Source organism: Acanthopagrus latus, chromosome 13 (genome assembly GCF_904848185.1).
Source record: "Acanthopagrus latus isolate v.2019 chromosome 13, fAcaLat1.1, whole genome shotgun sequence".
Lineage (NCBI taxonomy): Eukaryota > Metazoa > Chordata > Actinopteri > Spariformes > Sparidae > Acanthopagrus > Acanthopagrus latus.
This window is the reverse complement of record NC_051051.1, coordinates 14,316,140-14,339,672: the sequence shown is the minus strand read 5'-3', so window position 1 is coordinate 14,339,672 and position 23,533 is coordinate 14,316,140. Positions and strand designations below refer to the sequence as shown.

General features: G+C 40.7%; 1 protein-coding gene across 2 annotated transcripts; it reads left to right on the top strand.

Moving 5' to 3' along the window:
- Nucleotides 1-5,924: 5,924 nt before the first annotated feature.
- Nucleotides 5,925-23,401, top strand: c13h21orf91 (chromosome 13 C21orf91 homolog). Of its 2 annotated transcripts, XM_037119912.1 has the most exons (5): nt 5,925-6,076; nt 8,845-8,978; nt 17,791-18,297; nt 19,471-19,533; nt 20,575-23,401. In XM_037119912.1, the coding sequence occupies exons 2-5, from the start codon at nt 8,852-8,854 to the stop codon at nt 20,745-20,747; spliced, it is 870 nt and encodes a 289-aa protein (XP_036975807.1). In that variant the 5' UTR covers nt 5,925-6,076; nt 8,845-8,851; the 3' UTR covers nt 20,748-23,401. The 2 variants fall into 2 exon arrangements, with proteins under 2 accessions (XP_036975807.1, XP_036975808.1); XM_037119913.1 differs by lacking the exons at nt 5,925-6,076; nt 8,845-8,978 and adding an exon at nt 10,258-10,359.
- Nucleotides 23,402-23,533: the final 132 nt, after the last annotated feature.

Sequence of the window (23,533 nt, the reverse complement as noted above, 5' to 3'; positions counted from 1 at the left end):
CTATGCCAATTATTTATGATTAAATTAATATAAATAATATTATTTTTAATTTTTTAATTTATGATAACATTTTTAAAGAAAAAAAAGCTTAGATACAAAGATTTTTGTGATCTTTTTGGATACTTTCAGGTCATAGTTTACTTTGTTTGTTTTTAGACAATGTCAATTATTTCATTTTCATCTGTTCCATAGATGAACCCCAACAAAACTTGGGACGCTGGTAAAATGTCAATAAACACAGAACAGCTCCTCTCTGAAAAGTCTGATGGCCACAGGCAGGAATGACCTCCTGTGGCGCTCTGCTGAGCATCTTGGTGAAATAAGCCTTGCACTGAATGTGCTCCTGGATTTGACCTGTGTGTCATGGAGTGGGTGACAGACAGCGTCTATGATGACACTAGCCTGAACAGCATTTACTTGTGGAATGTTCCAAACAGGAGCTTTTGGATCATTTCACAACTTTCCAAGTCATTTGTTGCCCCCCTGTTCCAATTGACTTGAAATGTGTTGCTGACATCAAATTCAAGATAATGATGGTTTTTTTTACTGTTTTGATTTGAAAATAGCAAATCCTCATTTCTTTTTTATTTAAGTTTAACGCAACATCCCAACTTTTCTGGAATCAAAGTTGTAGTATTTTGCCAACTCTCAGCAAAAATCATTTAATCACGGGAACAAGTCTGCAGTGTTGAACTTGTGGCTGTTATCCAAACATATGCATCATATAAATTATGGGGGGGGGGGCATCTTTTGAGTTTAACCATACATGACTCCTCTCCTACTCCCCTTATTCACTTCTCCTCAGTTCAAAGTTCAAATTATTCATTGCACCTTGATGAATGATGGATGAAGTCAGTCCCTGCATTCACATTAGTCATAAGGCCTCGGGTGAAGATTACCTGCCTGAGGCCCAGACTCCATTATGTTGCGGCGCAGCAGAACGGGTGCTGTCTCCAGCCGCACAGATGAAGCTCTGGATTGTCTGTTTGTTCACAGACAGGATGTGGTGTAATCTGCTGTCCCGAATGGCTGCCAGGTAGGTAAAGTTGTACTGCTCAGGGACGTGAACAGTCTGCTGCCCACAGTTAAGCAGCCAGAGGGGTGTCTACATAAAATGGAAGACAGTAACTGAGTACATTCAAGTGCTGTACTTAAGTACAATCCTGAGGTGAGTTTTCATTACCATGTGACTTAATCCTTCATGTCAATACATATCAGGATTATTGTCGTTTTAACTCTACCGCATTTAACAGCTATTGTCAGAGTTCCTGAATAAAACTCAAATAAAAGTAAAGATACCGTTTAAAAATATTACTTTGATAGAAGTGAAGTGAGTCAAACGAATAGTACTTGAGCAAGAAGTAAGTAATTTCCTGGCAATAAATGTATTTAAGTATTGAAAGTTTTGCTGTAATCGATGGGTCAACCCATTATTGACCTGGCCGATGGAAATACTCAAGAAACGTACAAGTACCCCAAAATTGTCCTTATGTACGGTGCTTGAGTAAATATACCTAGTTACCCATCATCATCAGTAGTTGAAACATACTGATCTGATGGTGGTACTCAGTAGGATACGTCTATATAACACACACATTAAATGCAACATGATAAGAAATCACAGTTTTACCAAGTTACATTTGATACAGCAGAATTCTGTTCTCAGCTAAAGATAACGCTTGCTTTCGCAGTCTCTCAAAGCTTGATTTAAAGTGTCCGGGGGATTGCAAGACATCTCTCTTGTCAGACAAGGTGTCTTGTTGCTCCTTTGTTTGACTGTGATAGGGACTTTTCAGTTTGGCTGAGTCACAGCGCGCTGCTCTGACGGACCAGAGACACAGCGTTGACAAACCACGGGAGTGAGGCAAGGCCCTTGTCAGGAGACTGTGGTGAATAACAGCTGGGTTGATGGCTGCAATCTCTGAAAAAGCAACAAATGTCTTTCCTGAAAGTTTCATTTTTGCTTTTTCGTAATGTCAATTGCAGTTGCTGATTATCTATAAAAACAAAACAAAACAAAACAAAAAAAACAAAAGAAGCAGCCAAAGGTAACAACACCTGTTCTGCACTCTGACTGGCTGCTGGGAGAACAGAGCTCATGCAGATCGCTGTGGGCTGTTTTTCTCAACACTCTTTTTTTCTTCTTCTTCTTCTTCTCCTCTCCCCTTATTTTAACCTCACAGAACTCGTTGGACAAGATCTGAGGCCGTGTGTCTTCAGGCAAGCGGCAAGCTGCGACATGTGGACGCGGAGTCAGGCGGAAAAACATGGATGTGGGTGCACTCAGCATGATGAATTATAAGAATCATGGCTAGCTGAGCCAAGGGTGGATACACCGTTGAAATGTCACATAACTCAATGATGGACGAGGGGTAAAAGTTCCTTGAGGTCGTCAGGTAGGGGGAGGGCCTTTTTGACTTTTCCCACAACCTTTTGCTTGGATTCATTTTGACAAACCGCTCAGCTGTCACATTTTCCCTTTTATTTACACGTTTGTGTACAGTACATTACTGCTGAAAGGTAGTTTCCAGGAAGGGTTGAGTGTGATACATAAACACTGTATGTGGTGGGGTTAAAGTCCACACTGAGAAGAGGGGGTGGAGGTGGGGGTGGAGGGAGCATCCATGAAGCAGTAAACGTGCTCATATCGCCGCGCAGAAAGCGTGGTGCTGCCACTGTGTCAACATGTGTGCTCCCTGTGTGTTAATCAGCAGCTGGGGGACGTGTCAGGATCTGTCCCGATGACATCAGTATTGGCAACATGGACTGCAGCTTTGCAACAAATTGGTGTGTTCATTATCTCGAACGAACACTATTAGGTTATATGATTTTGCCTGCTAATTTGGATGGCAGTTGGCCTATTGTATTGGCTGTGGCTTCTTGAATACATTGGTGTTTTTTGGTAGTAGTAGGACGTCTGAACACAGTTTAAGTGCTCAGATGTTCAGTGAAGAGGTCCTTCAGTGTATCTATTGGGACTAACTGCAAATTTGCTTAAGAACAGTTTAATTCTGCCAGACTGCACCAGCGAGACCTTTGCGCATTTGTACAATTTAGAACCGGTGTGACCAAACTTCTTTTTTTTCCCTTGGAGGGCCAAAGATGAAACTTAACAGTGGACCATGGGCTGAAAGTGATCGCCTAATGTATGCTGATATGCAAGGCTGTGCTAGACAGACACACTGAGAGGCAAGACTTAGTGATCTCAAGTTCCCACTAGCTGACCGACTATACAGACACAGTGTCAGCTTTCCTGCCGTGCTCAGACTCAGTATAGTCATGGGTTCTACATATTTAAAGAGCATTTAAAACAAACAGCGATTCGTATGATCATATTCTTTGAATATTAGGATTTTTTTTTGCTAGAGAAAACCAGCAGGCCAAATGAAAACTTTTGACAGGCCCGACTTTCACCCTCGGGCCCCACTTCGGGCAGCCCCTGATTTGCATACACTGTGATGATGGCTGCATGGATGACAAAGCTACCACATGGGCCAGAGCGGCACACAAATTTTTAGACTATTCGGATATGGTACCATGTGGAAATGTAGCCTCAATTGTAGGTATGTTTCCGGTCTTTGGTCCAGGACATGCAGGAGGTGTATAGATGTAGTTATCATATGCATGTGCAATATTTATTGCGTGACAGTGTTGACATGTGGGAGATTTTTTTTTATCTCCATTAAAGGCTGCACTGTATTATTGGTGACATGAGAAAGTGGAGGCAGAGAAGATACTGAGAATGAGTTGTTTCACTACTTTTAAGGAAATTTTGTTTTTCTTCTTGTGTTTCGATAACCAGCTTCAGCTTTATTGTGACTCCATTGCTGTGCATCTTGAACACAAGGCAGAGGTAAGGTTTTGGTGGTAGTTGCACTACCGCTCTTTGGCCAGGAGATGGCAGAAACTCTTTGTAAGAGCTGACTTAAAGCTCGCATGGAAGATCCCTATGAGTCTGCAGCAGAGAGCATTGTCATGACTTTCTTCAGTGTGCTTTTGCTCAAATAAGCAATTTTCCTGTTTCAATTGATAATGTGCAATCTTTTCATATTTGTGAATGAACAACAACAGTGTAATTGGGGGTTATCGCAGTGTAAATGGTTATTTCATGTGTTCAGATTATTCAGGGGAGTCACTGCTCTTGCACCAGCGGAAAAGTGTAGAGAGTTGATTGTATAATGCTGGCAGTTTAGCAGACAATAAGATGCACAGTTGCCTTTTTTGACTTTACCATCTGCTAGATAGTCCAGCATGTAACACACACGGGATACACTGAATAAACAAACTACACATTGACACACCAGTTACACATGCATAATGCTGTAGACTACAGTAGACTGACACTACTACAGGCGTTGGCTGTACAGTTTCATTGACATTTCCCCAAGGCTGCGCAGAACTGGTACAGAGGCTGAAACACATTCATGTCCTTTCAGTAGAATTCTTTCCTTTCAAATGTTTTTTTGGCATTACTTGACCTCTTAGAAAGACGCTGAAAATGACATTGGAAAAATAAAGAATCAGAGCTTTGTTTTTGTACGTGGTGACGTGTGCCTACAGCAGAGTCAGAATAAATTCCCACTGTATGAATTACAACCTCTGACAAGGTCACATATGCTGCTCTGATGTGGCTATGAATTTATTTAATTTTACTGACAGTCTGTCGGCCCTTTTAGCATAATATCAGAATCTATATCACTTATTTCCATGAAATGCACTGGGTTATTATACAGCCAGACATATATTCAATTCACTGAAAACACAGTCCAGACAAAAGACATTCCATGAAAATAAATTGTGCACAAAATCACAGTTAAAGATCACAGGTTAATTATTAGTGTCTTACAAAGAGACAGCTGTGCCACTGTCTCCACAGCTGACATGGGCAGCATGTAGTGCCAAACCTCATGTTTGTTCAAACCAAGATGATTTCATTTTCAGGCACATCAAGTCGGCAAATACATTTATACGAGAGGCTTCTTTAAACAGCTTGGAGAGTAAACTTGCATGAAAGCTTTGCTTGCACATATGCCTTGTGGTATTGCATCATCTGTCATGTTCTGTAATAAAATGTCCAAGATGTTTAACCTTATCAGCGACCTCAAGATCAGAATCAGACACAAGTGGTGATATTGCTCATCCGGTTCCAGCTGTTACTCAGTGTAATAAATAAAGTAATGCAGAGTCACAAATCCTAGTGTGAGTTACACTGGTTAATAAAAAAAGAAAAAACTTATTAAAAACCCCATAATGTTGATATCTCATAATCCTGATTGGGGCTCCTGTATCTTGTAAATGTACCTTGGATGTGTGTTTCATTTTCGTTTTGTTTGTTTGTTTGTTTTGATAATATTTTGTTGCATGTATTAAGGGGAGATTTGGGTGGGGATTGGGCGCCATCCTCTTCAAATGTACTTTGAGCGTGTAGTTCGGCAGACCACTTTAAATGATGTCTTCTAATCTGTTGGGAATTTAAAATGTTATCCTGATGTTATTATTGGCTCTTCCTTTCGATTGTACGCGGGAATTCCCCACGTGTGACTTCATGTGAGGGAGAACGGGAGCAGAACATGCTGACGTCGGAAAAGTCTTCGGGCTCGTATGACGTAATCCACAAGAGGAAATTAATACTTTATTGGCACTATTGTATCTGTTACTTCAGTTATACCCCAAATCCCAAGTTCCTCCATTATGTTATGGAAATGTTTTGATGAAGCAACGAGGGCTTACCTGGGTTTAACCGTAGGGGTTTTGTCACTGTTAGCACTGTCTGAAGCGGCTTGTGTAAGTAAATTAGAGCGTTTCATGGAAGACGTACATATATTTCTATTTTAAATAATTAACATTCGTCGCTTATGTGTTACTCGGGGCAGAAGAGTCAAAAATGAAACTATTTATCAATGTTTTCACCCCTCAAGTAAACTAGTGGTTCATTCCGCTGAGAGGGGAGCGAGGTTCCTGTATCTTCTGTGGATTTGCCGTGACGCGCTGATGTTTGTGTGCTCGCTGGGGCGAAGGAGAACCGAGGTGTCCGCACAAAAGGGATAGCTGTCCGAGGACGCTCTTTCGCAGAAAGGTGAGTTTAACAAAAGTGGCGCCCTGTGATACTGGCGTCAGCTCAATTCTGCTGTGTGCCTCGGAGTGTGACATCGCCAAATAACGGTCACGAATCAGCCAAGACCGGAGTAGTCGGAGGGATGCTAGCTTAACTTCTTGTTAGCAAGCATTTGTTTAACGGTATGTGTAAAGACACTCGGGCCACAGCGAGCTGCCTCGAGCCGAACTAACACTCCCCAGATATAACGGTATTTCATCTGTTGAAAGGAGAACGTTCCCAATGGCTACGGTTAATCAGATACGTGAATCCAACGAAGTTAAAAGTTCAATAGGAATCCGAGCCCCGTTGTTGCTATTGCTGGCTATTCTTCTGAAACACCGTGGAGTGTCCTCTAATAATGTAGCTGGGTCTGGGCAGTGCTATCGTGTCTTTACTCGAGTGTCTTAGATTCGATGCACTGTGCGGGCAGGCAGGCCACGGATGCGGATAATGTAACCTTCAGTCCAGTTCAAGAACTCGTTCAGGTGTTGGTGTTTCTCTGTTTCTTCGACTTCAGTGAGTTTCATATTCTCCCAAAACAACAGGGAGGCTGAGCTCCTCAGTATGACTCAGAGCTGTAATAACTCCTTCATGACCTGTAGCATCCTCGGCGTGATACCTTTGTGGCATGTCGCAAGAGAGGGAGTCCATGTGTGCCACGTCGGAAATGTTTTTTCTCTAAAGCATTTTTTTTTTGTTTGTTTGTTTGCTTTTCATTTTGTGACAACAGCTCTGGCATCTCAGTGGCTGGAAATTGATTTCCCCAAAGATGTCTGCAGCTTGAATGCCTTTTTCAAATGTAATTTAGAGCTGCAATGATAAATCGATGAGCTGACGGCTAACTTAATCGCCACCTGTTTTGGCAGTTGATATCTTTGGGTTGTTGTGGAGAAGACACGTGGGGACGTCTTGTTGGGCTTCGAAATACACTGATCAGCAATGTTCACCAATTTCTGACATTATATAGACTCAACAACTCAGTTATAATCAATGGATTAATCGACAATGAACATTATCCTTAGTTGTAGCTCTAATGTGATAAAGTATGAAAACTAAAGTTTCCAGGAGACAAATTAGACTTACCCTTGTTAGGTCGGCCAAGAAGGGTATGTTTTCGCTAGTGTCTGTTTCTTGGTTGGTTGGCTTGTCAGCAGGATTACACAAATTCTCCTAAACAAATTTCCACAAAAAATTGCTGGAGGATGAGTCTTAGACCAGAATAGACATTAACTTTTGGTGCAGATAGCGAATAAATGGACAGACGGGAATTTTGTCTCTCTCTTTCTTTGTTAAAAGTTTCCATGAGACCAAAGGAGGAGTGTTATCTACTTCCACACATTTGTGTATATTCTGTAAAAAATATAGCTTAACAGTAGCATCAGCCCAGAATGTGAGTTACAATTTTCAGGTGGATGGCATGACTTGTTAGTATGCACAGATGACATTTTGTTTCCAAGGACAAAGACATGACTGAATTTGATTTTGATATTAAAATACAAAGAAATGTATTTCTTTTGTAATTCTTTTGGTAGGTGGACAACATGACTATGGAGGGTTAGGGTTAGGGGGTCTCTTTCATTTGTTTGTATCACCGGATTACTCTCTGACAACACAATTGAGATCATGATTCCATCTACATTGTTTTATTGGTGATCGTAAGTCATGGTTAAGCAGGCATGACTGTTTTAAATTTAGAATGATACATGGATATTGAGTTGATATTGGATTAGGCTTGATTTAATTAAAGGGGACTGTTGGGCCTTGGCAGAGGTATGCACTCTACCAAGTGCCGTTCCAGGTTCCCAAATGTAAATAAGTAAATTTAAGATAAAATAAATAGTGCACAGCTTCATATTTTGGTCAGTGGTTGCCGAAATGAAAGCACAGTATGGTCTCTTGTGACATGATATTACCTCACACCAATATTACTAAAGATCATGTGGGGAAAGCCATACCACAGCACATGTTTATCCTTCCTTTAGTCGCTTAAATGGTTCTGCTTTGTGTCACTTCAAGCTTTTTGGAGTTTATTAATGTTAGCTGCAGTGCTGAACAAATGTATTTCCACACAGCCAGTTTTGAATATATGTCAGTTTAAATATTTGTACTTGGAATGACTTTCAAATAAGTAATTGAAAGCAATACTTTGGCATTGGATCATTTACATACTGTAAACCCAGAAAAGAGATGCACACAGCAGTAATGAATCCTTTCAGTCCACTAAGTGTTTTGAGGCTAATCCCTCCTTTAAGTATATGACACCTTACATAAACCTAAGCCAACATACTTAAATATTGTGTGTGGTGTGTGTAAGTCCAGTCTTGCCACATACATCTATCTTGTCCCATAGAGATAATTGTTTTTTTTTAAAGATATAGCTACAAATGTTTGGGTTGTTGTTTCTGTGCAAGGCTGATATCAGATTGTGTCTAACACCATGGGACCTAATAGTATGTTGGCACAGTGATTAGACAGAGACTGTCCTGATCAGTCTGTTGTGTAAGCAAGTAATTTATTGATAACACCACTGATTAAAAACATGTTTACATTGCCTCTTGTACTGTATTCTGTACCAGAAATAGTATGAACCAAAGAAAAAATATTCCTCTACTGGAACTACCAAAACTGCATTTTTAATAAGTTTATTTGAAAGTGTGACCTAATTAGCAAAATAGTGCTTGGTGGTTGGTTGTGCAATCTCCTGGTATTTAACCATGTGCTCTCTTTCACTGTTTTTTTCCCCCCAGAAGCACCATGGATGAAGAGGAGCAGTTCGTCAACATTGATCTGAACGATGACAATATCTGTAGTGTCTGCAAGCTCGAGACAGAAACGGGCACCTTGTCTTTCTGCCATGTCTGCTTTGAACTCAGCATTGAAGGTGAGAGACAGGAGACGGGGGGACTATTGCTTGTTTGCTCTCCAGAATGAAAAGCAAACGCAGGGAAAGTGAAGATCTTTACACTCAACCTATATATTTGCACTAGCTAATGTTTGTTGCAGGTTGCGGTGCGCAGAGCAGGTCATTAACGGTAACCTCTTCAGTCCTTTTAACTCCTGAACATGCACACATGCTCACTTACTAGTGTCTGGCTGATGGGGTTCAAAATTAGAATTCAACTTAATCTCCAGCAGTTTCACTGGCTAACGTCATGAAGCAGCAGTCATATGTTCATAGATCAGCGCTCGTTTTAGCTGCCAACAGTCTCCTGCATTTGGATTTGAAATCATTTTTGCAGAAAAAAACAGACCTACTTTTTGATGATCACTTCTCATCATAGTGAAGATGCTTTTTCAAATTTGCGATGTCGTCTACGATTGCCTACCAAATATTATTCTTTTTTCCTCACCAGGAAAAACTTAGAAGATAGACGTGCAGGATAATGGGGCTGTGAGACCAAAGCCTCCATTAAAGCAGGCCACTGTGATTCCCCTGTTTGATGTGCCACTCTAACTTAAGAGCATGTGTTTGAAGCTTTTTCATCTCTTAATTAATGAGTGGCCTATTTGAAGAAGAATGGTAATTCAGGAAGGATTAGATATGCCTCTCATTTGGCACTCATCGCATAGATGATCCACAAAGGCTCTTCCCTGCAATGGAGAAGTGTGTTTGTTTTATGTCTGTGCAGTAGAATTGTGTACGTCTTGTAAAACACTGTCATATCGCTGACTAAGAACTCCCAGAATGGTAGATCATTCTGTTGACAGCGGAAGATGCATATGCATATGCTATGCATAGATGATTTATAGGTCTAGTCTGTTATGGAGCAAGGGAACTGAGTGTGGGACGATGTTGATTAATCATCCTGTTGTTGTCTGCTGTAAAGGCTTCTTTAACCACAGTCTCAGAAAAGCATTGTTAGATTAAAGTTGTGTTAGTAAGTGTTTGCAAGCTCATTTATCCTCATTCAGCAGAAAATAATCTTAATATGGTAGAAGAATGCAGCCTAGCTTTGCTGGAATGTACATAGAGTAATGTCAGAAACCTAAATATAACATGTTTATTGAAATGAACAGCTTTAGTAAATGTTTAATCTGTATGATATGTTGAAGTGCTGCTTAGTGTGACACATTGCCCAAGCTTCTGGTGATGTGCATGCTGTTGCATGTTTTAAACTGAATAGAGTTCTCAGGGTCACCTTTATCTTTGAATGCAGGCATTTATCTGTTGACATTCCACAAAGGCACTGGTGGCTGTTCTGGCTCAGTTGGGGCTTCCATGCCTGCTCCATTTAATGTTTCATCCAGGATGCCATGTTCTGGTAGGAAACGGCAACTGATGGGGCAGTTGCTTAAGTGCGTCCCCAAAGCTTTTCATCGTTTTGACAAAACGGAGGCACCTTAAGTAATGCTTCTCAAACTGCATCATCATTTTGTGTTTCTGGGGGTACAGGTTCTGATGGAGCCTGTGTGTGGCAATGAAGTGGTTGTTATGTAACTGGGGGAGAAGAGGGGGTTCGCAGACAGGCACGTGTGTCTGATGCAGCTGAGCGTTTCATTGTTGAGCAGCGAGCTTGCCAGGCTGCATGTGGAGGCATGGCTGATTAGAAACTAAGGCCAAGCCGTGTGCCTGCTGACTGCTCATGTAGACTTAATTGCCACAGAACTCATTCATCATGTGCCAGCCCTCATTAAAGAAGAAGAGAACAGTATTTCGATCGCCACATGTGGACAAAGTGTACCAAAAATATGAAGGGGAGAGAAAAGTCTTCATCCCCCTTTACACACACACACACACAAACACGCCCTCCCAGTGCTTTTTTGTCCTAAACCGTATCATGCTATCTCAAGGGTGATTTGCTGCTGCTGAATATTCATAGCCTCTTTGCTCTGTGCTGGTTTTGAATATTTATTAGAAGCAATAGAAGCAGAATTGCCTCTTGGTTTTCTGAAATCAGTAGAATATATTGCGACGTAAAAAACAATGTTACCTACATCTACATATCGTACATAAAGTCCCTCTTTATTGACTACTCTCAAAATGAACTGAGTTTGAACAAAAGTACAAGTGATTTTATTAGATTTTTTTTTTTTAGGAAAATTGGTACACAAAAGGTAACGGCTTGCCAGAGGCCCCACACCAAACAGAATTGTAGCCTGCTGAAAAACACTTTTTGAAATCACAACCGTGTCATACAAAAAGGCCTCCCAAAAGACTAATTAGCAGCTACATTTATCACAAATGTTTTGGATAATGTCATCTCCAAACCAAGGTTTCTGCACCCGGAACCACCAGGTGCAGGAGTATGCAAGAGGGCTGTCTGTGGCAAGTTTGAAGCAGCATGAATGTTCCGGAAGTGCATCCTTTGTTGTAGCTCCAAGTGGTTGTTTCCTGAGGATACTGCTTTGGCCTGTGTGTGCTGGTTCCATCAGAGTGTACTGAGTGTAAGGTTGTGTCTATTTCTATATTGCTCAACCTCAGCCTAACTGGGCATTTCTTGCTTTCAGACCTTTCTTTTCTCTTTTCTTCCTGCACCATCTGAGTGGTGTACTACACATGGTTACATAGCCTTGAGCGTCAACACAGTACAGCATAGAACACAAGAGCTACTTGCAGTCACTAAACCAAAACATCAAGACCCAATTCAGCCTGTCTCCGTGTTTCATAGTTTTTAGAATCATGGCTTCTTTGTAACTACTCTGAGTAACCTGATAATACAATCCAACTATGAAGCCTGTATTACAAAAGATGGCAAGGCGGTTTTGAAAGGTAGCTAAGATAGCCAGACCTTCATACAGTCTTATTTGTGAATTGCATGGCTAAAAAAAGTTTTTTTTAATCTGAATGAAACAAATGTTATTAATTATGTATTCAATTAATTGTTGTATATGTCATTCAATGTAGGTAGTCAATTTGCATTCAGTCATACTATGCAAAAGATGCAAAAGTCAAGTTGAAGGAATATCTATCCAGCCAATTGGGGGGAGATAGATTACAAATTTTTAAAGTGGCCACCATGAGCCCAACCGGCAATTGCCTGTTTGTATTGCGCAGATGTGTGGGAGTTACCACTCCCCAAACAAGTGATGATGAGAATGGTTCTTTTTACCTTCCTGGAGATAGTTTATTGTTGAGTCTCATTCCCATGTTGGTTGGTTGGCAACCGACCCAAGCTGCCAATCCTGAGTGCCAGTAACTTGATCTTGATCTGGGCATGAGACTCAGCACCAACATACATTTAATTTCTTTAAAATAGCCTGTTTCATATTCATTAGTCTAACTGGCACTGTTAGGTTTCAGTGATCCCTCTGCTTTCAGTATTAAAACCAACACAAATAGTCCCATTTGGTATACGTAACAGTTTGATATATATATTTCATCAGATTTTACTCTCAGGATCTGAAAGCTCAGTGCAGCATAATTCAAACCCAGCAGGGCTTTTCTTAATGAACTGGCCTTATTGAATGTGACAGGCTGGGCTGTATGAACACCTGAGAGATCTGATGCTAGTGAGTACGCGAGTTTGTAACCTCCAGCCTCCAGCCAGACAGTTTCCTTTAATGGTCTTCTGGTCTTCTCTGGCTCCTCAGACAAGATGTCTGCTGAGCTGCCAGCTCCAGCTAAAGCCCAGCAGCATTCCTTTATCTGCTTACATAATGCAGAGGGAATTTTCGCTGAGGCCTGGTTCTATCACCAGCTGGGTTTGGAGCAAAAAAAAAAAAAAACAACAGAAAATTCCTACAGTGAGAGACTGGAATGATGCAGTTAGTGCTTATTGTGGTTGCTGCACTACTGGGGCTATTGTAGCATGCTTCTATAAACAGCTCATTCATTGTGGGTGAACTCTTCACCCTGGGGTGTAGAGAGGCCTAATTATGTTGCTTGCTGTGGTAGCTGTATATTTGAACACAGTTGGAGTCCAGAGCTTTGCTGAAGCTACTGCACGGTCCACTTTTGCGAGGCATGTAATTTAATTCTTGGTGTTTAATGGCTTGCTCTCTATGTGACTCTATTGTTTTGAATAAATAGACCCTATTTCGGAGTTTATCTTCCTCATTAGCCTTGCAAATACAAATAAATTGTCTCATGGGGTTTGTTCTTTTTTTTTCTACAACTCTAAAATAGTTGGCTCTTTCATATCAGGTGTATATAGCTCACATTGTGAAAAACATTGATTGTGGTGCCAGTCTCTGCAACTGCTTTTATAAAGACAGTTACATTCAACCATGCTGGAGTGATTTACATTGAGAATGATAATGTGACAGCAAAGGTAGCCATGTATCTCTGTCACACTATCAATTTACTATAGGGTTTCATTTTATCTACCCTGTTGGATGCACAGGGTAGGATGTTCAGGATAGGATGCACTAGTTAAATACTATTAACACAGCACAACATAAAATAGGGTAGATGGGCAAATGTTAGATTACATTTGCAGTGCTTATTGATTAGTATTGGTTGGTCATGAATTATAATTGTAATTACGTTATAATATTTCTCTGAAGACAGTTTATTCCTTATTTGCTGAAATAACATTACCTCAGTGAATAAAAAAATTCTGTTTGTTATTTAATGTGTGGATGACTGAAATCCGTTTCAGTCAGTTTGACTTTTGATACGGTTTTTTTTTGTGTGCAAATTTCAGTCTGAAGAGAGCCTTATGCAAGGTGTCCTTCATCATTTTTTATCATGGTGTTCTTCAACTAATATTTGCTTACAACAATGGTTTCATCACTTTGGAGATACAGTCTTCCGCACTCTACCTGAAAGAGAAAATGTGTCACTGACTCCACTGTGTGCAGTTGCACACAGCATATCACAAAAGCTGCCGGTATAGCTTTCATTACTTTTATTTAAGGTAAAGCGCACACATCACCAAACACATTTATTTGAAATGCTATAAATCATTATCATTCCTGGCAGTTGTTCAGAAGTAGGCTGGGTGTTTTACTTACATTTATTCAAAGATGATTGACATTTTCATTTCCAGTAATAATTATTTCATGACAGGCTGTACCTGATATATTATTACTGCAATCTGAGATCATTTGGATGTTGTTAAGCTATGCTAAATTTATATATAATTATTTACTTTTTTCTCTTTATTACTAATCTGTGAATCCTCTTTTTAACTCGCTTGGTAGATCAAATGAGACAGTGTGAAATGGTAGCATTGCGAAGATCTGCTTCTGAAATCACCACATTAAGGCAGAAATAAGTTGATGTGTGTGCACATCAGTTCAGTATTTGTTGGTTTCAGTAACCCCCAGGTGTCTTCCAGACTGATGTGTGTTTGGTAAGTGTGGTTTCATACAACAGTGTAACGGCAGACAGTCTGTTGGTACTGTTGTGGAAGTTCTATGGCAGTGAACAGGTGGTGTAAGTTCACATGTCGTGGAGTTCCCTGTTCGTATCAGCTCTGTGTTGGTATCTAAGTTGGCCTGTGCAGCTGCGTACAACACATACTTCTAAAGTGTGCCATGCAGCTTTATTTGACACCTTACCCCTGACGACCTCTGTCCCACTTCTCCCAGCACCAGCTCTCAACATTCAGGATCGAAAGTCCTTCCTCAGCACACACGTACTGTTCAGAGCAAAAACAAAACGTCTGGAGAAGGTCACTCCAGGAAAGACAAAAATATGTTACTTATTTCATTGCACATGAATTTAAAACACAACAGCGACTGTCTTGTGCTCTACAAAAATACTTGAAGGGTACGTACATAATTTTAAGGCTCATAACCTTCGCTATGTTTTTGACAAGTGGCCACACTTCTCCAGCATTTTCAAACCTCCTCTCAAGTATAGTTTATTGTTTGAAATAACCTGGGCCACTGGATTTGTGATTTGACCGAGGCTCTGGATCTCCTGATTCTGGGGTTGTATAATCATTTGCATTTTTCTCTCAGGGACAAATGATGAACAACTGAAAACTATGAACATCATCACGTTTTTTTATTTGTCATTTCTCCCTCAGACCTAAGCATCTGTCCATCTGTGCTTTGTTTTTTAGTTGTTTTACTGAACCACATAGAAACTTAATGACACCCTCTTCACTAAAGAGCAAGGGGGGAAAAAAACAAGCGCATTGGTTAATGTCTGTAGCAGTTACAGCTGAACAATGTTGATTCACCTCCAGTGAATAGTCTGTGTGTGTGTGTCTGCGCTTATGTGTGCAGCCATGAAAGACAGTAGTGCTAAGCTGCTTAGCAGGAGTGAGGTCTTTGGCTGGTGGTGCGCTGGCCTGGTTGTGGGCCAATGGTTTCTCTGTTAGGCAAGTGGTAGTCAGTGTGTTTTTGTGGTAGCCCAAAGACTGCGACTGATCGGATTATAACGTGGCTATTTGACAGGCAGAAAGCTCCTGTAGCTATTAGTAAAGCGTCGACAGCTTCATTGGCTATTTCGTACAGAAAAAAGCAGAAGCTAAGAATAGATCTCTGATCACACAGTTGCGTAATGGTCTAAAACCTTCCTATATATTGAGGCATATGAGATCCATTAATGCTAACTGTGCTGCATATGGTTTGGAATATTTGCTGAAATCCTGAAGGCATACAGCAAGGCATGCAAGGACATGACATGGTACTGAAATATTTCTACAAAATTGTCCTTAAGCTAAATTGCTGCTTAAAACAGGGGTTCTTTCAACATACTGCTGTGTTTTAAAAGCTGGTCTTGAAAGAAAAACTCTTCAGCATATACGGTATCACGTCTGATCCTCAGTCAAATTTATCAAGTGTACAGACATGAAGGTACCCCAGTAGCTCGCCTGGTACTCTACATGCACACCAGGTACTAAGGCTGAGTCACTTCCCACTTTCTTGTCTCTTTAGTTGTCGCTATCAGATAAAGGCAAAGTTTCTAACAGACGAGTTTCCTCTCCTGTTGTCAGTCTTGGTATTACTCTGAAATGGACATAAAGTTGTTTGCTTAGCACACACATTTAGAGGCCTCTTTGATTTTATTCATATTTTGGCTGAAATAAATTCAAAAATTGATTAAGCACAGTTTCTCTTCTGACTGTTGCTCTGTAAATTACCGTCAACAGTACATCAGTAGTCTCAACTAAGACACTAATTTAGCATTAGAGAATGCCCTGTATGTTGTTTTAACCTGACAAGCCAGATGGTTTGCAACACAGAACCATTTGGTAGGTAGTCCTTGGAGCCAGTTTCCAAGGACAACTTAACAAATCGTTCTCTAAAAGGGCAGACACATTCAAACAATACTTGGCAGATGACCGGACGAAACATCTGTTTTTCTACCGCAGGCTAACCTCATCCTATCAACCAGTGGAACCAGTTTTTCATTCAAACTCTTACGGAAGCCAGTCAAGAGAGGAGCATAAGAATGTTTCTATAGGGAAAAGCCTCTCCAATATAACTGATACTATGACAGCAATAAACTCTTAATGGTCGAAGAGTTCCTTCACTCTCTAGTCTTTACACCGTAACATCACCCTTATCTGCGATTTGCAAGATCTCATAATTACATGATCTTGTGAATCCAACTGCCTCACAAGGTGTGTGTGTGTGCGTGGTGTGTGAGAGAGAGAGAGCCTGCATGCGACATGCACGCCAAGTCATTGTGTGTACTGTGATCATGTGTTAGTAATAACTTGTGGTTTCCTGTGCTCAACTGTCTACTGGTAAAGTACTGAGAGCGGCGTGGTAGGTACACCTAACCAAACAAGCGCTGTAAATCTAGAAGGACAACAGTGACTAATCTCCTCACCTCAGGCTCTAACATGTACGCTTGTCTGCTGAGAAATTTAGGCCGTGAGAAGAAGGCCATCACGCACACGCCTGTGCAGCACTCTCTCACTTCAACCTCAGCTGTTATCTCTTGCACACACAGTTTTCATTCTTGTTACCTCTCACCCAGAGCTTCAATTTGTTTATCAAGCTCTGGCCCATTTATCTCAGAGCCTATTTTAATTTTGCTCCACTTGCTACGTGTTAATTTCCTCTGTGCATGCTTAAATGACTACAGTGTGACCTGTTTTGACTGGATCCAGGAAGCATTACTTTCCTTCCTAATAGAGGCAATGCCAAGGATTGTAGTCTTAATTATAGAACGTCGGCCCATAACTCAGTTGCTGCTGACCCCTTAGATGAGGAATGTGAATGTTTTGTTTTGTTCGTCCTCTATTGAAACTGGCACACATACGGATATTATTTTCGCCCGGTATAAACAATACGACAAAGTGACACCCTTTTAAGAAATTGTATTTATTGCTGTTTGATGTACAGTTATTTAAAAAAATGGATGACGTAATGTAAATGACATGCTGCTTCAAATAGAAAGACACCACTTTGTGCACCTTCCTCCCTTCTGCTTCTCAGTCAAAATGTTCCAAATATGCTTTATGTGTTGCATTGAGACTGGGTTAATCTGTTATCCCTGCTATCTCAACGCTCTGCTAGCTAATCCACCGCACACTAAGCAGCTTTCACAGAGAGATCGCGATGGGTCAATCTGCCAGTTTTAGCTTGCTTTCATACTAGTTAACATTTATTTGCAGTGGCAAGTTCAATAGGTCAATATTCAATATCTCACTTCCTGCTTAGATCACTGCGAAACTTCTTAATGACTGGTTTCAAATATGTTTTTTTTCGTTAGGAGGCTATATTTTGAACTTCACTGCATGTTTGCAAAAACTTTAACAATAGCTTTATCCGTGTAACTGTAGGATTTAATTGAATTTGACCCATTGACTCAGAGTTTTTTTTTTTGGTCCATGTGAACACAGGCATCTCCTCTGCTACATTGTTGCACTCAAAGTCCCTGCGCGGCCACAGAGACTGCTTTGAGAAATGCCACCTCATCGCCAACCAGAAGCTGTCACGTTCCAAGGTCTCCCGAAGTGCCTATGAGGGCATGAAGTTGGCCCTTAGCCAGAAACTGAACCGCATCATCCAGTACGCCCAGAACAAAGACTCTGTCTCCTCCAACGGTCCCAGCAGACGGGGTTCCAAGCTTCTTTGTTACAGCCAGCAGAGTGACTGCAAGCTGCTTCCCCAGTCGGATGCCCAGGTGCCCCGGTACACGCCCTGCTGGGACAGGGGCAAAGCAACTGGGCTGCCTGACTACGCCATGGGGATGCTGGAATGCCACACAGCAGAGGAGCTAGGAATCCTGCAAGAGTCACAATCTGATGTTTGGCCTGTTGACAGCAGGAAAGGCCTTCACAACCGTAATCAGTCGTCGGGAGGAGGACAGCCACAGCACAGACACCAGGGCCACAGCAGAGATGAATGTGAGCTCACTGAAGTTGTTTTTACCTCCTTATCTGTAACTCTAGCAACTTAAGTGTGTCAGAGGGTTGATTTTTTTTTTTTTGTTTTCTTCTTTTGATGGAAGAACATCAGAGTCAATGTGTCAGCTTCTTCTCTCCTCTGTCTTAACTTGTTTAGCGTGATCTCTTTGAGATCTCAAAATCCTCTGAGCCCTAACCTGTTAAAAAGCAGCAGTGAGAACAGTAACAGTCCTTCATCTTTGTCTTTGCTCTGATCTCTTCAGAGTTATTTTTCTTCCAACCTGGAGAAACAGCATGTCCTTGGCTTTCTCGTTTCTCTTCTCTACCAAAGCTGCTCATGACTACAGATTATGTGCTTTTAAATGAAAGCTGACAGGCATTTCACAGGTACGGTTTGCACTATGTGTACATGGCCCTACATTAGCTCATCATCAGCCTAGCAATACTCTGAAGCATGCAACCCTGCAAATGGATGTCATGAACGGCTCAGAACTGTCTTGGAGCATGTTAACGAAATAACGAAAATGAATCATAACTTCTGATGTCACTCAGAATGTACACATATTAATGTAATTTTTCGTTAATGGTCCATTTATTTACTTTTTCCGACTTTATCTACACAAAGTCAGAGGGAGGATGGAGGGAGACACAAGGTTAAAACTGTTTGAAATCTCCCGTACAGCGTTAATGCAGACAAATTGACAGTGTAGTTCATCAACACAGTTTTCTGTTTTCTGTTGTCAGACAGCAGGTCAAATATATTGACTATGTTGACCCACAGTCATTATGAAGCTGCTGAGCCCAAGATAAAATCATTACTTCACATTATCGACATTGTCAAACAAAATGAACCAAAACGCGGGTTAATGGTAGCAGCTACAATGACATTTAAAATGAGTGATGACAGAGCAGATTAGAAGCAACAAATGGTTTTCATATCCAAGAACAACCACAATGCATCTGTCAGCACATCTAAATGAGCTGCTGTATTTGAGCTCGCCGAACAACAAACACAACTTGAAACTATGTGATAAATGTGTTTGCTGTAGAACAGATGCTCCGCTGTGGAGAGGTTTCAAGTAGACATGGAAACTGTGACCGGGCCGGAGTGCAGCGTAATGCTTTGAACATTGAGTGTGAGTCATGAAAACTTTTTGTTTTGTTTTGTTTTAGTGACTGAAATGAGTGTGGACGAGCTCCATCAGCTGAATGCCCAACTTCTGATGCAGATTCAAAGTAAGTGTTCTCCACTGACATTCTGTTACGTTCAACTGTTCGAATCATCGCTATTTAAAACTGTACCTTTGTCATCTTCATTCTGTTATCCTTATCTCTGATAAATCCCCTTATTAGATTGTTGGTGCCCTCAGGAAAAAGCAGCGTTAGTTTAAAAAAGTTTTTTTTTCTTCCAGCACACACGATCTTAGTCTCACAACACGACAGTCCATAAATCAGGGGCGAACATTCACTGCAGGGCTTCTCTAGTCAACACATCATCTCTGTCCATGTGACTAGCTTTGTTGAATTGGTCACTGTGTTGTGTCGCATACCCTTCCTATCTGTTCACTACATTCTTCATCAGCTAGAACTATTTTCCACTCGCAGTATCAGCTAAGCCACACGCATCTCATCTCAGGCAAGATCTGTTTGAACCTCGGTATGGTCAAGTACCCACTAGAGTCGACCATGGGGTCATTACAGAACATCGTAGTAAGGCATTTGGTCCACTCCTCTTTAATTGATATACCCCCAATCATCATTAAGCCGTCTTGATATTTTTATCGTCAGCGAGGGATCAGTGAGCCAAATTGTTACTCTGGCCAGTGTCAAGAGGGAAATTACATGAGCTAATGTGAGATTTCCTCTAAAGTGAAGTCTAGTGGGTGCCTGCTCTTCACATTCTTACTGACCCTTCATACGCAGGCTGTTCTACACATTTTGATTACTTTGCTCTGAACAGAAGGGAAGGTTATTGCTCATCCTAAATTATTTAGGAGTATCCCACAAGACCAACACTTTGCTGGTCTACTTTGGTATATTGGAAATGTTTCTAAATAATTGTTCCTCAGCTGCGTAACACTGAAATCCTTGATATTTTCTTTGTTGTTGTGGGAGTATTTTGACAAATGCATTTTCTGTTTTGATGTCTTCGCTCTCTGCTCCTTTAGTAATCTGTGTTGTTGATTTTCAATTATCGCGTTTGTTTGTGTATAAGTTGACCTTGTGTGTGAATGAAACCACTGATTCCAATCTCCTGCCTTTCTCTCCCTGTCACAGAAGTCTTCGAGGAGCTGACAGTGGCTGTGCAAGAGAAAGACTCATTGGCATCAGAGCTGCATGTGCGTCACATCGCCATCGAGCAGCTCTTTAAGAACTGTGCCAAGCTGCCCTGGCTGCACATTAGCAGGGCTGGGGTCAAGGCCAGCAACAGCAGCGGCCCTGTGGAGTGAGGTGCTGCTGCTGGGAGGAAGCTAAGACACACAACGTGGTGGCCGCAGGCGAAGCCCAAAAGGCCTTTATGTATACTGAGTGACTTTTACAACACTGTGGTGAGGCTGAGTGTTAGATGTGCATTAGAGCAGCATTAAGGGCTCGGTTGACATGGCCGCTGTGCTGTTGGGTGCAGTGATGATGCAAGGATTAATGGTGGTTTGCAGTTGCAAACAAATTGCTGGTCTGGCATGTGACCTGAATTCCACCCAACTCATGTACCCAGGATGCATGTTAATACCCACCCGGTGAGACAGGGCTCAGAGCTTCCCGGCCCGGGAACACTATGACGACATGTCCTTGTTGGACCATGATCCTTAAAGAATATCTTTTAAGATTTACCTTGATGCAGACTAAGTAAACTGTGTCTGTATAATTTCACATAAATGATTGCTCTTGGTTTTATTTTCATTTGTTGAGTTTGCTTTCAGACATTTCAGTTTTCACTGTTTTCATTTCCTGTCGATACATTTTCATTTCATTTCATTTCATTCAAATATGGGTTTAGCGCAGCTTAATGCTCCTCCATATGGTATCTGATTGTTCCCTGTAGAGTGTAGTGAGTTTCAGTATTTTATAAAATGGCTTGGGTGAGTACTTGATGCAGAAGACCTGGACACTGTCTGCCATATTAAGACCATCGGGCACTGCCAGCAGTACTGTTTGATTGTTCTAATGTAAAGCGTTATCAAGGTTTAAGCCTGCAGCAGCACTCTGGCAATATAATGGCTTGAAACATGAATTTTAGAGTTGCCTTCAAACTGCCCTAATTAGATGTTTATGTATTTGGAAAAATTGTGATCCAATGAAGTGTCTGCCATTTTGTAGATCAGGTAGATTCACCACAGTCTGCTATATCTGCTGGGGAAACTACAAGTAATTATACACACTATCGGAGCTTTGATAAATGTATTTCAAACAAAGGAAAAAAAATGTGCCACAATAATTCATATCTGAATGTCTAATCTAAAAAGGGCATGAGAAACACCCAAAAGTAGCCCAAAGCATCAATGCAATAAAGACAAATCAGAGTGTAAAAGTTAAGTTTGTCTATGGGGATGATGATGTCTATTCTGGGAGGTGTCCATGAACTCATACTTGTTGGCAAGCGGCAAGTGAAGATATCATTATGGACCGTTATTAAATATCAGTTAGTAAACCCTCTTAAAGTTAATATACTCACTTAAAGTGATGTTTTTTTGTTTGTTTTTAATCCAGCATTAGGGTTTATATTGACTATTGATTATTGCTGGTGAGATTTACTTGATAGTGAGTACAGAGCTGTTCATTGCAGTCAAGCACAAACCGTACTTATGGCTATACACTGAATATGGGAAGGTGCAACAAAAGAAAAAGAAATCTAGCTGCCAAACCAAAGTCTGTATTTGTTCTGTTTAACATGTGAACTGCAAGCATTTGACTTAGATTTCCATTAACAGAGGAAGAATGCAATACCAAAATGATTTAAAACATATGTGGCTTAAGGATTTTTAGAGATGTTTGGTTCAGTGTGTGTAATAATGAACCAGAGATTTTTACTCCAAGTGTTGACGTGGAAATGATTTGTTCTCAAGTTAGAGAAGGCGTATGTTTCATGATGTTTTATTTATCTGTAAAAGTTTTACTTTACTGTGCATTGTTAGCTTTTGTTGCTCTCTCTCCTGTACCGATGTGTGAGAGCTAAGTTGATGTCACAGCAATACAAACAGGATAGTCGAGTCTTCTGTGCCTCTGGAGGTCCCTGATTTTTGAACAAAAGGACACAAAGAGGGTTGTAGAGGATGGCATTGAGAGTCAGTGTTTTAAGCCTGTAATTGAACTACGTTTATTATTCAGGAACCCTATGCAAGACAGAGACAAATAAATCAGAAGCCTTATAAAGTAGAAAATATCTTTTAAGATAATTGGTTATCTGAGTTTTCCTCAGAGGAGGTCACAGAGCTACTCAAATATAATAAGCTGGGGAAAGTCAAGGTTATAATCAGACTGATGTTTAGAGAAACTCAGCATTGTCAGTGTATCTCTTTTGCGCTCTCTTTGTAAGAGATTAAATGTATTTGACCCCTTTTAGGGTTTAAAGTTTAAAGGTTTTAGCTCCATTTTAACTTTTATCTTGGTTTTATTTGAATAACTGTTCAGTGTGCTTGAATGTGTGTGACAGTACTCAGATTTCTGGTCCTTAACGCAAATGTTCAGTCTTTCAGTCTTCAGTTGTGTGTGTTTTTTTTTTTTTTTTAATTATTATTATTTGTCTTATAATAATGATTGCTGTGTATTTTTGTATACTGTGGAAACGTGGCTGGGCCTGTGCCTCCGCTCAACAGAAAATTCAGGCGGCTGCCTGGTTTCGGTCGTCTGTTTTGGCAGTCGCGTTATCATTTACTGGAGATGTAAGCAAAACTGTTACACTTCCACCTCCTACCTTTAGACTTGACTCTTTGTTCATTTGTTTTCTTATGTGGAACAAAGCTGCATTTGTGTTGTGTGATGTTTTACATTCTATTTATTCTGTGTGTTCATGGACCTTTCAAAGGCTATGTGACTTGTGCTTAAGTGACCGTTTGTATTATTTTGTAAAATATTTCAATAAAATCAGATTATTTTTTACTACACATGTTGGCATCTTCCTGATTTCCCTGGGACAGGAAAGGTTGGTGTCAGAAATGTGGGGAGATTGTTCATATTCCCTTTGTTGAACAAATCCCGCACAAGAACAAAAATTCAAAACCGAAAAATTCATTAAGAA

Coding starts and splice junctions, on each gene's coding strand:
- c13h21orf91 (XM_037119912.1), top strand. CDS start 8,852: ATGGATGAAGAGGAGCAGTTCGTCAACATTGATCTGAACGATGACAAT. Junction 8,979..17,790: donor CTTTGAACTCAGCATTGAAG/GTGAGAGACAGG, acceptor ATGTGAACACAG/GCATCTCCTCTGCTACATTG. Junction 19,534..20,574: donor ACTTCTGATGCAGATTCAAA/GTAAGTGTTCTC, acceptor TCCCTGTCACAG/AAGTCTTCGAGGAGCTGACA.